We start from the raw sequence: 13,392 nt of genomic DNA, 5'->3' as shown, positions 1-13,392 counted from the left end.
ACCAAGTTATTGAAAGACCATTTATCTAACCACATATGTTAAATATCTTGATCATCTGCCAAAATCATATAATAACTTCTTTGTAATAGATGTTTACCACTTTAGACCAAGATTAAGAATTTCTCAAATGAAAATGAAGATGAGGCCATAATTTAAAAATATCCTTTCCCATTTATCCATTTAAGGATCTCAATTTGTTGTAGATTCCAGTAGAGAAGTTTCATTAAAATGGAGACAAATTCAAAGTTCAAATCCTGTTTATGAAGTCAAATTACATTAGAGAAAATAAGAAGAGAAACAGTTTGGTCTAATGAGTTTGTAGGATAATATTAATGTTAGTAAAGTTTCATGGCACAAGCACAAAGTATTTTTAAAGAATTAATTTTATCTTATTTATTTTTAAGAATTATGTCTTAATTGTTACCTTAACTAGACCTTAATTATTTCAGAATATATAAGCTGACAGTGAGTAAGTGGTGAAATGGATCAGGGATTGAAATGAGGAAGGCTGAAATCAAAATCAGACCTTAAATAGTTATTAGCAGAGTGACCCTGAAAAAAAGCATTTACTTTCTTTCTAGCTCAGTTTCTCCCTCTATAAACCATCTCTCAGAAATTTTGTGAGCATCAATTGAAAAATTATTCATAAAATACTTAGCACAGTGCCTTTCACATAATAAGTGCTTAATAAATGTTTGTTTTCTTCTTTCCTCTTTTCCTTTAGCAGGCATGAGAAAGGAATATATAGGAGTCCAGAATAAAAAAATTGAGTTCTGTTTTTGATACAGTTATAGTAGGATTATGCATCATGCTTTTTCTCTAGGAATCAGAGGTGTCTAACATACTGAAAGACTTGAATAAAAAATAATAATAATCTTCAGAATTAGACCATAACTACCTAATGAATTTGGTATCTTTTTCTTTTCTCAGTAATTGCTTCATCGTTCAACCCTTGTGAAGAGGGCAATCACAACTGTGCTTCTGTGGAAAGGGCCCAGTGTATTTACCATGGAGGCAGTTCTTACAGCTGTATTTGCCTTTCTGGTTATGTTGGTAATGGGCATGAATGTACTGGTAAGCACCGGCAAATCAATCCTACTGTAAGAAAGTTGCGTTTTGCCTTTCTGTCTTCATATATAAGCCATGTATCTGTAATGTCTAAATGATTTTTATTTTATTGTACAAAAGGGAAAGGAAGAATGAGGTAAATTATCTCAAATAAAAGATGCACAATAGAGGGGAAGTTACGGGAGTTGGGGAAGGGAAGCAACATGAGAACCTTATTCTCATTAGGATTGGCTCAAAGATGAAAAACATCTACACTTAATTGGGTATAAAAATCTATCTTATCCTGCAGGAAAGTAGGAGAAGGGGATAAAAGAAGTGGGGGGAAGTAATAGAAGGAAAGATGGATTGAGGAAGCAGTAGTCAGAAGCAAAATACTTTTGAGGATGGATGAAGTGAAAGGAGAAAAAGAGAAGGATAAATGGGAGAAATAGAATAGAGAGAAATACACAGTAATCACAATTGTGAAAAAAAATTACAGTAAGTTTCCCTGATAAGGGCCTCATTTTTCAGATATATAGAGAACTGAGTCAAATTCATAAAAATAAAATCCATTCCTCAGTTGATAAATGGTTCATAGTCATATTGAAAAATCTTTTAAATCACTGCTTCTTAGAGAAATGGAAATTAAAACAATTCTGAGGTACCACCCCACATCTGTCATATTAGTTAATATGATAGAAAAGAAAATGATAAATGCTATCTTACCTAGCTTTCTCTCCATCCTCCTCTCTACCGGCTGGCTTCTCTGGCCTCCTTTTATCCCAGCTAAAATCTCATCTTCTATTGGAAGTCTTTTCTAACCCCTCTTCATTCTAGTATCTTCCCTCTATTAGTTATATAGTAAAAATAGATTATATGTACATATGTATCTATATATTTGTTTATATATATGGATATATTTGTGTATATATATATATGTGTGTGTGTGTATGTATATATTTGTATATATGGATATATTTGCTTATGCTCTCCCCCTATTAAAGTGTGAGCTTCTTGAGAACTTCAACTCTCTTGTATCTCTTTTTATATCCTTTGGCCATAGCATAGGTCTCTTGCTCATAGTGGTGCTTAATAAATGTTGAATGATTAATTGATTGTAAAGAAGGTGTAAACCCAATTTGTGTCCATGACAGTGGAAGAGAGGAGAGAAATTTAAAGGATAGAGTCAATAGAAATTAGGAAGTAATTGATAAGGAGGAAGAAAGTGTTTAAAAGCTTTGCTTTATTCTGTAGGAACAGCAGACTTAGCATTATAGCTATTGATGCAAGACCATGATTTTTCTTATGTACTGAATGTGTGTACTAGGGTCAGAACTCTGAAAGAGTGTACTTGAATCTAACAGGTTGCTTTTAGTTAAGTACCTACTGGGTGTGAGATGGTGGTTCTCTAAGCTCACACTTGATGTAATGTAATGATGTGGTCAATCTAGTTGGCTTATACTTAGGGAAATGTGGAGATGTGATGTTCTACAGCTGTGTATGCCCAGTGTAGCATTGTAATGTAGTCATGCTGGGGTATTTAAGGGAGTCCCAGAGACAGAGGGATTTCTTGGGCATAGTGATCTCAGCCACAGAGAAGACTTCAGGCTCCAGACTCCAGAGATCAGACTCCATCTTTGACCAGCCACATGTCTCCTGACTCCTTCACTTCACTCCCCCACTAAGCCCAAGGCCTCAGGCTGATTCCAAGGCCCACAAAAGAGCTAGCCCAGACATTACACTAGAATGTATCTCTAATGCACTCAGTTGCTTCTCTGGGAGAATTTCTGTTCCTGAATCATGTAAAATAATTGCTAGTTAGCACAAATCTCAAAATTACAAGGAATCTCAGAAAACAAAGAAAAAAAAAAACAAGCACCCAATCAATAATTCTCTTCTTATATAGCAGACATATATATCTGTCTGCTATATAACCAAACAACTGGTCCTTAAATACATGTGTGAAGGTTTCCAATACCAAAGAAGTGCTGGAAAACACAAATTTTCCTTTCTACAACCTTTTATCTGGTTTTTCCATGATCTATGACATAATTTCCTTCAATTTTGAGTATAATAACCTTAGGAGGAAATTCTTCACATTGAACTGGCTGCTTCTCAAAAGCAAAACAAATATATCTCTTGTTTCAGAAAATCTTACTTCCTGTCTTTGTCTTGCAGCCATCTACATTCTAAAGATATTAATTTCATTCTTATTAACTTCATTCTCATTCTAATCAATAGTTTTTTTCAGATGCAGGTGTTAGAATGTGTGTGGGATAGTGGGGAGATACCTTATGGTGAAAGAAGGAAGAGGGAGAAAGAGGAAGAGAAATAAGCAATTCTATAAAACTAACCAACATATCCATTTGGAGATGTTTTTTGAGAAGGCTTATAATTCAGGCATTTCTTCCATTCAAGTAGTGTCCCATTACTGTAATTAAAATGTAATTTAATTATTTGGAATACTCTAAGAAATTATAATATATTAACTTAGGGGATGGTGGATTCCCTTTCATTTGGAGATGATCAAGCAAGGAATAGATGACTATTTGCTGACTGTTGCCATCAACAATAGTTGATAGTATTCTTATTAAAATACTGAATTGGACTAAACTATGACATCTGAGATTCCTTATAGCTCTTATAGTTTTATATTGTGAGTTAATTAAGATTTCTGGTATTCCAGAAGAATATTTTTGTTTTAATTCTTGTTCTAAATCTTTCTGAATTATGATACTATACTTTCCAGATTTAATAATTAGAGTTGAGTTTAATCTATTTTAGATCCTGTAGTACATTATAATCACCATTATGAATATAATTGATTTAGAAAGTAGAAGAAGTTGGTGTATACCAATAACAAAGCTATTTTGTTATTGCTACTGTATGAAAAACCCCATGGGAAATTGTTTAGTCTTTTGCTCCATTCTCTTCAACTTAATTCAGAAATTCTATTTAGCATATATTTGTTAAACGCCTACTGTGTACAAAGCACTACGCATGAAACAAAGTTTACATAAAACATGATCCTGCCCTCATAGAGCTTTTAATCTAATAGGGGGATGGCACTAACACATATACAATATTATAAGATAAATGCATTAGACAGGTATGAAATAAGATGCTATGCAATTGTTGAGGTTTAGAAGGGGACCCTAAAAGTTTGGGGTCCCAGACTAGTGTCACAGGGTGTCTCAAAAGAATTTGCAGACTTGAATCCATTTCCTAGTCAAGGGGCAAAATTTACTATAATTGTAAACTATTACAAGAGGACTGAGTTTTAAGAGAATTCAGCAGAGAAACCAAAGGAGACATTTATCTAGTTTTCTATCATAGACACGCTAATCCTACTGCTCAGGAATGGTTTCCAGAATTTGGTTTTCACTAAAAAAAATTATCACTATTGCCTCAAGAGTTTGGTTCCTGGGCCTATTCTGAGTCCAGAAGCTATCTGACAGTAATAAATTGAGGAGTGGTCTATTCAGAATCAGACAAATTGTTGTTCTTAGATTGGGAATGTGAGAAGTTTCTGAGATAGACTCCTAAGAATCCTTTGTTTCAAGTTGAGAGTTCTGGCCCATAGCACCAAATAGTAGAAGTAGAGCAGAGTAAAGGAAGTTGCTGAGCTTACTCATCATTCCCCTATGAGCAGTTATAATGTAATTCCTCAAATCACAATCTGAAGTGGAAGAGCCAACAAAAGGTTAGAGAGAGATATTTTTTCCAACTTAAGAGAATTTAGGGAATCAGAAGGTGACACTGGGGTGGGGGCTGGCCTAGAGCACATGTAGAAGCAACATAAGCTATGGGCATTGGAAGTGACAGCAGGAGCTCAGCAGCTTTGGAAATTCTCAAGTTAGAGATGGTTATGGAATTGAGCAGCTGGTCAGAGTCTAGAGAGAGCCCCTCTGCTACCACTAGTTGTATGGACTTTGGCAGCCCCATTGCCTATATCAGCTTCTGGGTCACACTTCCAGGACAGAAAGGATCGCTTAATTTCTCAAGAGAATAGGGGGATCAGAGGAGTAGTATCAACAGGGGTACTGTAAAGCTGCACTGCTTGTGGTTGTGATGAGGTTCAGTGCAGGGCATGGAGTTGTGGGAACCCCCTTCTGGTTGGCTCAGTCCTTCGTAAATAAATTTACAAACCCAAAAAGTTAGACTGGCAAAAGAAATTTTTATTGGCACTTGGCATTGAGAAGTTAGCCTTTGCTAGGAAGACTGGCTTCTAAGTGGCAAGGTCCCTACAGAGAAGTAAAGATCTAGCAGAGAAAGAGAACGTTTCTAGTAGAGAAATCCTAACAGAGAGATAAATAGGGTCCTATTAGGGAAATAGGTGAGAGAGATAAAGGGGGAGTAATGCTGAAAAGAGAATGTCTTTTCAGCAGGCAGAGGGTTGCAGCTATGCCAAGGGGAGAGTGAGGTTCCTTGGCATGATTTCTGCTTTTGGCCCTGGGCAAGGAATTGAGCTGAAGGAAGCTTGTTATATGGGTAGCTCTTGGTGGGGATTGGGAGCAGTTTGAGTTGGAATCAGAATAAAGCAAATTGAATGAGTGTCCCTGAACTAATCTCCAATTCAGAGTTGGATAGAAATCTCTAGCTGGGGATAAGTAGGAGTGGTCCTGGACACAGCTAGTCCCACCCAGATAACAGAATGAAATCACTTTATCTTGATTCCCTGGGGAGAGTCTCTCAGGGGAGAGCTTCTCAAGGAAGTTTTCCAAGCTTTCCCCCCAAAGTCCTAAAGAAAGAGTGGGAGTTTGGGGGCTTCCTTCATCAGTTGCCAGGGAACAATAATCATTTCTCTCCTTGTATTGCACCCCTTAGAAACACCAACTTCAAAATTCATAGACAACTCTGAAAATAGTACAAAAGAGCCTGAAGATCTTAATAACAGAGCAAAAACTTAATATAAAGTTCAAAGTTAAGAATTAGTCTGGAAAAATAAACAAGTAACATACATCCAAATTGTTAAAGGGAAAGTTAAATGAGTTGCAAGATGAAATAGGTAGTAAAATTATTTTAGCAGGGATCTTCAATTGAATTCAATTCAATAACACATATCCTCAGAGATTTAGAAAAGCTAGATATAACATAGAGAAGATTTAATAGGAATGGAAAAGACCATATCTTTTTCTCAGCTGTAGATGGCACCTTCAAAAAAACTGACCACTTATTAGGGCATAAATATGCCACAGTCAAATGCAGAAAAGCAGAAATGTTAAATGTACCCTTTTCAGACAATAAGACAATAAAAATGATCTTCAATAAAGGGCTATGGAAACATAGATTAAAAATTAATTGGTAACTAAATAATCTAATGATAAAGAAAGAATGGATCAAACATCACAGAAACAAATAATTTTATTAAAGATAATGATAATAGACAACATATCAAAATTTCTAAGATGCAGCCAAAGCAGTACTTAAGGGAAAATTTTGTCATTAAATGTCAATTCAAATATTGTCAATAAAAGAGGAAAAGAGCAGATCAATGAATTAAGCATGCGAAGAAAACAAATTAAAAGAAGAACAGATTTTAAGCCTAAAGAAAACTTTTTTGTTTTTTGTTGAAAAAGAAAACTGTTTAAAACCCTTAAGCATAGGGGCTATTGGCACACTGGATAGAAAAACTGACCATAAAGTCATTAAGACTTGAGTTCAAATTTGACCTCAGATACTTGTGACCTATGTGAAACTGGAAAAATCACATAACTCTGATTGCATCCAAAGAATCACAAACACACAAACCAAAACAGAACAATAACAAACTTAAACATAAACAGATGAACCAATGTGGAAGATAGTTACGAGGAAATATGCCCTCTAGATGAGGTAAATCAATCCCAATATTTATGAATAAATATTACAGGATAAAGGAAAATTAATCAAATCTGTTGGGGAAGAGGAAATTGTAGATTTCCAAGAAAACATGTTATCACAGTAATATTTTTCTGAATAGATTAAAAGATAAATGTTATGGGCCAGAACTCTAAAACAAGGATTTTTACAAAGTGTTAACTCAGTGGAATTGATGAGACAATGGTTATCTAATTTAGCATGGTGATTAATAGTTCTCTAAGTTCAGTATGATTGATTTAATCTTACAACAAATAATGGTTTCCAAATGATGTAATGATTGGTTTATACTCAGTGTAGAGCATATAAACTGAAACAACACAGCCAAAGGAGGCAGAGACAGATTCATTCCCTTCTCCACCTTTGTGGTGGCTGGCGGCAGAAGCACAAACCCTTGGACTCAGACTCACTTGATCTCACACCACCGTGGTGGCCTATCCTCCTGCATTTTCTCCACTGAAACCAAGTCCCCTCTGAAGGCCATAAGAAAGCTAGCTGAGCACCAGGTGAAGGAGACAATAAAAACTTTTGGACTTTAACACCCGGCTATTCTTGTGGGGATAATGAACTGAAATGAAGGCTGCTCTAGAGACCTCCAGAAAACCAAATAAGAACACTACATTTTGGCATCCAAACGTGGGACTAAGAACCTATATCTGTGACCCAGAAATTAGGGTAAGTACAAAAATAGGCAAGAAGGAAACTTTGTAAAGGGCTAAACTAGTGCTTCAGCTGAAATGGGACAGATGTTTAGAAAGGAGCCTTCTTTTCCACCTCAAGGAAAATATGTCAAAAGCTTGGTTAGACTGATAAAAAACCAAGGCTTGATGGTAACTTGGATTCAGATCATTGAACTCTTTGAAATATTACAATACACATTTCCTTGGTTCGCTAAGAAAAAAGAATTAGATCCAGATGAGTGGAAATTAGTAGGAGAGCAACTATGTGAATATTGCAGTGATAATGGCCCTGATTCTATTTCCAAAGAAATATTTTATACATATAACTTAATACAATTGGCTTTAGGAAATTATATGTTATAGAACAAGGAAAAAGAAGAAAGAGTGGGACGGGGGAGAGAAGGAAGAGGAGGCGAGATCCAGACAAACTAGGTGAAAAGGATGAAGAATTAGACAAGAAAAGAGTTAAGTACAATTCTGACAAAATTAAGGAGAATGGTGCTTCACAACAGGAACCATTAAGACAATTTCCAACCCCTGACTTACTCCCCTCAATTAACCCTTCATGGGTGGAGGAAGAAGGGGGGAGAGGGGCAGTAACACAATCAGGACCACCCATGATGCAGTCTATGACAAGATTACAAAAGGCATTAGTTAAAGCTAAAAAAGAAGGACAGGATATATCTGATTTGATAAATGCATATCCTGTTATTGAAGAGTTTGACTCTTCAGGTCAACAAAGGAGAAGATACACTCCTTTTAATCTGGAAAAAATTAAAGCTTTTAAAAAAGGGTTGTGCTCTTTATTGGGGCTACATTGTCTTATGTTAAGATGATATTAGAGAATTTGGCTTATGAAATTTTAACCCCTAGTGATTGGAAATCTATATCAAGGACATGTTTAGAGCCTGGACAAAACTTATTGTGCCTTTCAGAGTATAGTGAACTCTGTAAGATGCAAGCCCAATGAAATAGGCAAACTGGAGTTAATATACAAATCACCTTTGACCAACTAGCAGGTAAAGGTCAATATGCAGACACTTCAGCACAGATTAATTACCCTATTGCAGCATATGAGCAAATTGCTGCTGCCGCTATAAAAGCATGGGGCTCCCTCCCAGGAAAGCAAGATCGAGGGAAAGCCTTCACAAAAATAGAAGAAGGTCCAAATGAACTCTTTGCTGATTTTGTGGGATGTCTGTAGAGAGCTATCATAAGAACTATTGGAGAAGATGCAGCTATAGCAATAATGATCAAACAACTCGCTAAAGAAAATGCTAATGAGGTTTTTAGAAGAATTATATGGGGACTACACAAAGATGCTCCTTTAGAGCAGATCATAAAATGCTGTGCCACAATGGGCACAATTGTCTTTTATACCCAGGCTATGATGCAGACCATGGGAAGACAAAGTCTTTCTTGGCAAGGGAATTCCAGAGAGACTTGTCAATTCTTTCAGTGTGGTAAGTAGGGCATCTGAAAGCTCAATGTAGGCAAAGAGATAGAGTGAGAAGACAGAGTGAGAGAATAAAACCCAAAACACTGTATACAAAATGCAACAAAGGCTTCCACTGGGCCTCAGACTATTTCCTCCAGGGAAACGAGAGGCGGGGCCCAGCTCCAAGATCTCAAACAAAATACAAGTGGGGCATGATGGCAGCCAGGGTTACACCCAAAGAGTCTTTAGAGGTTCAGGACTCTGATATGATCAATCAGCAGAGAAGCAATCAGATGGCAGAAAGGGATTATAGTTGGGGAGAATGTAGGATTTTTAACCCAACAGAAGGGCAGTGTCCAGTGCAAGCAGCTCCAGTATAATGAGCAGCTCCAATGTAATTACCAGATGATGAGGAGAAATTTAGAAAGTGGTGAATGGAAAGGACTAGATAGGTTAACTGCTTGGGGGAAAGGGTTTACTTGTATCTCTACAGAAGGAGAAGGAATTAGATGGATGCCACCGAGCACCTGGAGAGAGAGAGAGACAGAAAAAGGGAATAAAACCTTGAAACAAAGGAGAAGATCTAAGAAATATCAGACACTGAAAGAACATGGCTGATGATGAGACTGTTACAGAAATTCAAAACCAGCAGGAATCATTGGATTTCCTGAGATGAAAAATTGTTGATAAGACTGTTGCAGAACTCTAAAATCTACAGGAATCATTGGATTGCCTGAGATGAAAAATTGTTGATAAGACTGTTGCAGAACTTCAAAACTTGCAGGAATCATTGGATTCTCAGACACATGAAGTAACGGACAATAGATTGGTTTTGGATTATTTCTAGGACTTATGGACATATGTAATTCATCATGTTGATTCATGTTGTTTGTTAATCACTACTAGCCTGTGTAGTAGTATGTGCTTATGTAATACCTCCCATGTTAATGGATTTATGTATACCTGTTTCAATTGAGACTCTTCAGAAACCCACTAATCTGGTTTGATTCTCCCATTTCCTTTGATGTTTTCCTCTCCCTGAGATGTCAGGGAAGGCATGATCACCTCCTTTTTTGGTGTTTTCACCCCTTTTTGAGGAGTCAGGGAAGGTGTGGTCACCTCCTTTTTTGGGGTTCTCACCTCCTTGAGAAGTCAGGAAGAGTTTGAGCACCTTTTGTTCTAAAACAAAAGAAAGTGGGAGATGTTATGGGCCAGAACTCTGAAACAAAGATTCTTATAGGGTGTTGTCAGTGTAATTGATGAGACAATGGTTATCTAGTTTAGCATGGTGATTAATAGTTCTCTAAGTTCAGTATGATTGATTTAATCTTACAACAAATAATGGCTTCCAAATGATGTAATGATTGGTTTATACTCAGTATAGAGCATATAAGCTGGGAGCCTCAGCCAGAATCAGTGCTGAAAAGACAAAGGACTGGAGGCAGTTCCTCAAGCTCTCGGAGCCAAGGAGAGAGATTCACTCCATCTTCTGTTAGGCTCCTGGTGGCTCTCCTGGGGGACTGAGAAACAGATTCATTCATCCCATCTCACACCCTGAGATGGCAGGCCTGTCCTCCTGCATTTTTTCCACTGAAACCAAGTCCCCTCTGAAGGCCATGAGGAAGCTAGCTGAGCACCAGGTGAAGGAGACAATAAAAACTTTTGGACTTTTAATACTTGGCTATTCTCATGGTGATTACTCTGCTGAAAGGAAGGCTGCTCAGAGAACTCCAGAAAACCAAACAAGAACATTACAGATAAATGAGCTATTAAAAAAAAAGAATTTATGACCTGCACAGCATAAATAATCAATAGAACAGAAAAAGCTTGAATTCATAACAGCAAAACTTGCTTGGGGGAAGAGAGGAGAAAGAGGAAGGAAGAGACAGAGAGAGAGAGAGAGAATGGCTGCTGGAGAATGTCAATATAGAAAAGGAAATCTGAAGGAAGAGAGGCATAAAATATTGACTTTAAAAGAAAACATGATCTCTATACAATATACAAAATATATTGATCTCAGGTATAAGATGCATAGAGATTTTTCAGAAGAACATGACAAGTTAAAAAAAATAAACAAAAACAACACCACAATGCAAGAAATGACATAAGAAAACTGTAAAATCTGAATATAGAAAATAAAGATCAAGTTGAAAGAATCCATAGTAGCTTCAAGAAGGGGAAGAAAAATGCTAGGATGAAAACTCTGATATGTAGTGGCTAAATTTAACAATTCTGATGATAAACAACAGATTCTGAAAACAATCAGGAGAAATATCTTCAAATATAAAGGAAAAGAAGCTTAATTATTATAAAATTACATTGCACCATGAGAAATTGAATGGAATAATATGCTGTGAAGAGTAAATCAGCTCAGGATGCAAATCAAAGTAATATATATATATCCTGTAGACCTGAGTGTATTATTAAAAAAAAAAGAGTTCCAATTTTTGAAAAGAAATATTTGAAGCATTCCTACAAAGAAAATTAGGTGTGAGCAATTTTTTACTTTACAATCACCCCAGAAAATAGAAACACAGGACAACTGAACAAATATAGTAGTCAAGATATTTAAATAATAAAATAGCTCAAGCAAGAAAAAAGAGAGAAACTAAATGTGATAAGTAAGAATTAAATTTTTCATCAGGATTTTTAATTTATAATTTCATTTAAATTTTAAGGGGATAATGCTATTAATTAAGCTTTTCTTTCTCTAAAAAGAGTAGTCTACCTTAGTAAGTCTACCTTAAAATATCTCCTGCCAGTTACTTGAGAATCTTTAAAATATTTCTTTAAAAATTCTGAAATTAATAGTTCCATGAGGCAACTGGGTGGTGCAGTGAGTAGAGTACTATCATCAGGAAGACCTGAGTAATCTGGCTTCAGACATTTCCAATTATATGACCTTGGGAAAGTCACTTAACCTTTGTCTACCTCAACCTCCTCAACTGTAAAATGGAGATGATTACCTTCTATCTTGGAGGTTTGTTGTGAAGATCAAATTTGATAATATTTGTAACACATAGGTTGTCTGACACAAAGGCCAGGCTGTACGAATGCTTATTTGCTTCCAAGCCAGGTCCCTATATATAAAGGTAACTTAGAATAATTTTCTCCTAATGTGACCTTAGGCAAGAAATTGGGCCACAGTTTCTCTAACTATAAGATAAAATAATTGGAAGAAGTTCTCTGAAGCCCATTCCAGTACAAAAATTATCATGCAGACAGTATACAAGGAAGTTATCATTTTTTTTCCCCTTTCTCTTTGCTCCTTCACATTCCTGATGTCTGCAGATGTCGATGAATGTATGGAAGAAAGATGTCACCCTGCTGCTGCCTGCTATAATGTCCCTGGCTCCTTCTCTTGCCACTGCCAACCTGGCTACAATGGGGATGGATTTCAGTGTTTTCCTGGTAAGCCCTAAGAAACTGGAAAAGCTTTGGAGTATTAAACTTAGTTTTTTGTTTTTTTTTTAATAACATTATAGACCTTATGCTTTGAGATTGAAGATAATACAAATCCTTACATTCTTTTTTCTTATTTATTTAAAACTAATGTGGATTAAGAAAAAACAAAATAGAAAAAGAAAGACAGAAAAAGGAAAAAAAAAAACACAAAAATACCTAGTCATGTTCCCAGCAGTACATCTGGGAGCGTTCAAAATATGTAATAATAAATTTCCATTTCAAGAAAGCTTATCACAATTGCCCATCTTTTCTTTGCTTTATTGTATTTTGTTGTTGTTCTTTGCTATGCACTTTTTTTTCCCTGAGGCAATTGGGGTTAAGTGACTTGCCCAGGGTCACATAGCCAGGAAGTGTTAAGTATCTGAGGTCAGATTTTGAACTCAGGTCTCCTGATTCAGGGCTGGTGCCACTGCACCACCTACCTGCTCCTGCTATGCACTTTTAACTTTTTTCTTTTTTCTCCCTTACATCTCTCCACTTCCTCCAATCAGACTATAGTTAAGCACATATATATTTGTGTATGTGTGTGCATGCTTGTGTATATACACATACATACATACATACACACATGTATATACACAACTGCCCACATATACACATAAATATTTATATGCACATGCACCAAACCTACATATGCATATGCTTATCATATACATTGATATCCATGTAAATAGTATTACTATGATTGATATGTAATGTAGATTTCTGTCTTTATTGAATCTTTAAGTTTGACTTTGAGATCAATGAATACTAGCCCTACTTTTTTCTAATGAATTTTACTCCTGATCCTTGTTATTGTGTGTATAGTGTAGCACCAGGATATTTGAATAGTAGGGAAGGGGGATGAAGGAATTTGTTTGTTTCTTCTAAAATTTTCTCTTTGATCTGGGTTTTCAAAATTTA

At 36.1% G+C, this 13,392-nt stretch overlaps 1 protein-coding gene across 3 annotated transcripts in view; it reads left to right on the top strand.

Annotated features, from left to right (window-relative positions):
* The window catches only part of NID2 (nidogen 2), a 117,351-nt gene that overhangs the window by 63,802 nt on the left and 40,157 nt on the right, over positions 1-13,392 (top strand). For 2 of the 3 annotated variants that reach the window (XM_051977941.1, XM_051977942.1), the window contains exons 11-12: positions 931-1,074; positions 12,316-12,435. In XM_051977941.1, coding sequence (XP_051833901.1) covers positions 931-1,074; positions 12,316-12,435 — 264 coding nt within the window. The remainder of the gene's footprint in view (positions 1-930; positions 1,075-12,315; positions 12,436-13,392) is intronic. The other variant, XM_051977943.1, reaches the window with a different exon arrangement.

This window comes from Antechinus flavipes, chromosome 2, assembly GCF_016432865.1.
Source record: "Antechinus flavipes isolate AdamAnt ecotype Samford, QLD, Australia chromosome 2, AdamAnt_v2, whole genome shotgun sequence".
NCBI lineage: Eukaryota > Metazoa > Chordata > Mammalia > Dasyuromorphia > Dasyuridae > Antechinus > Antechinus flavipes.
Note: the sequence above shows the minus strand (reverse complement) of the source record. Positions and strands in the feature narration are given on the sequence as shown.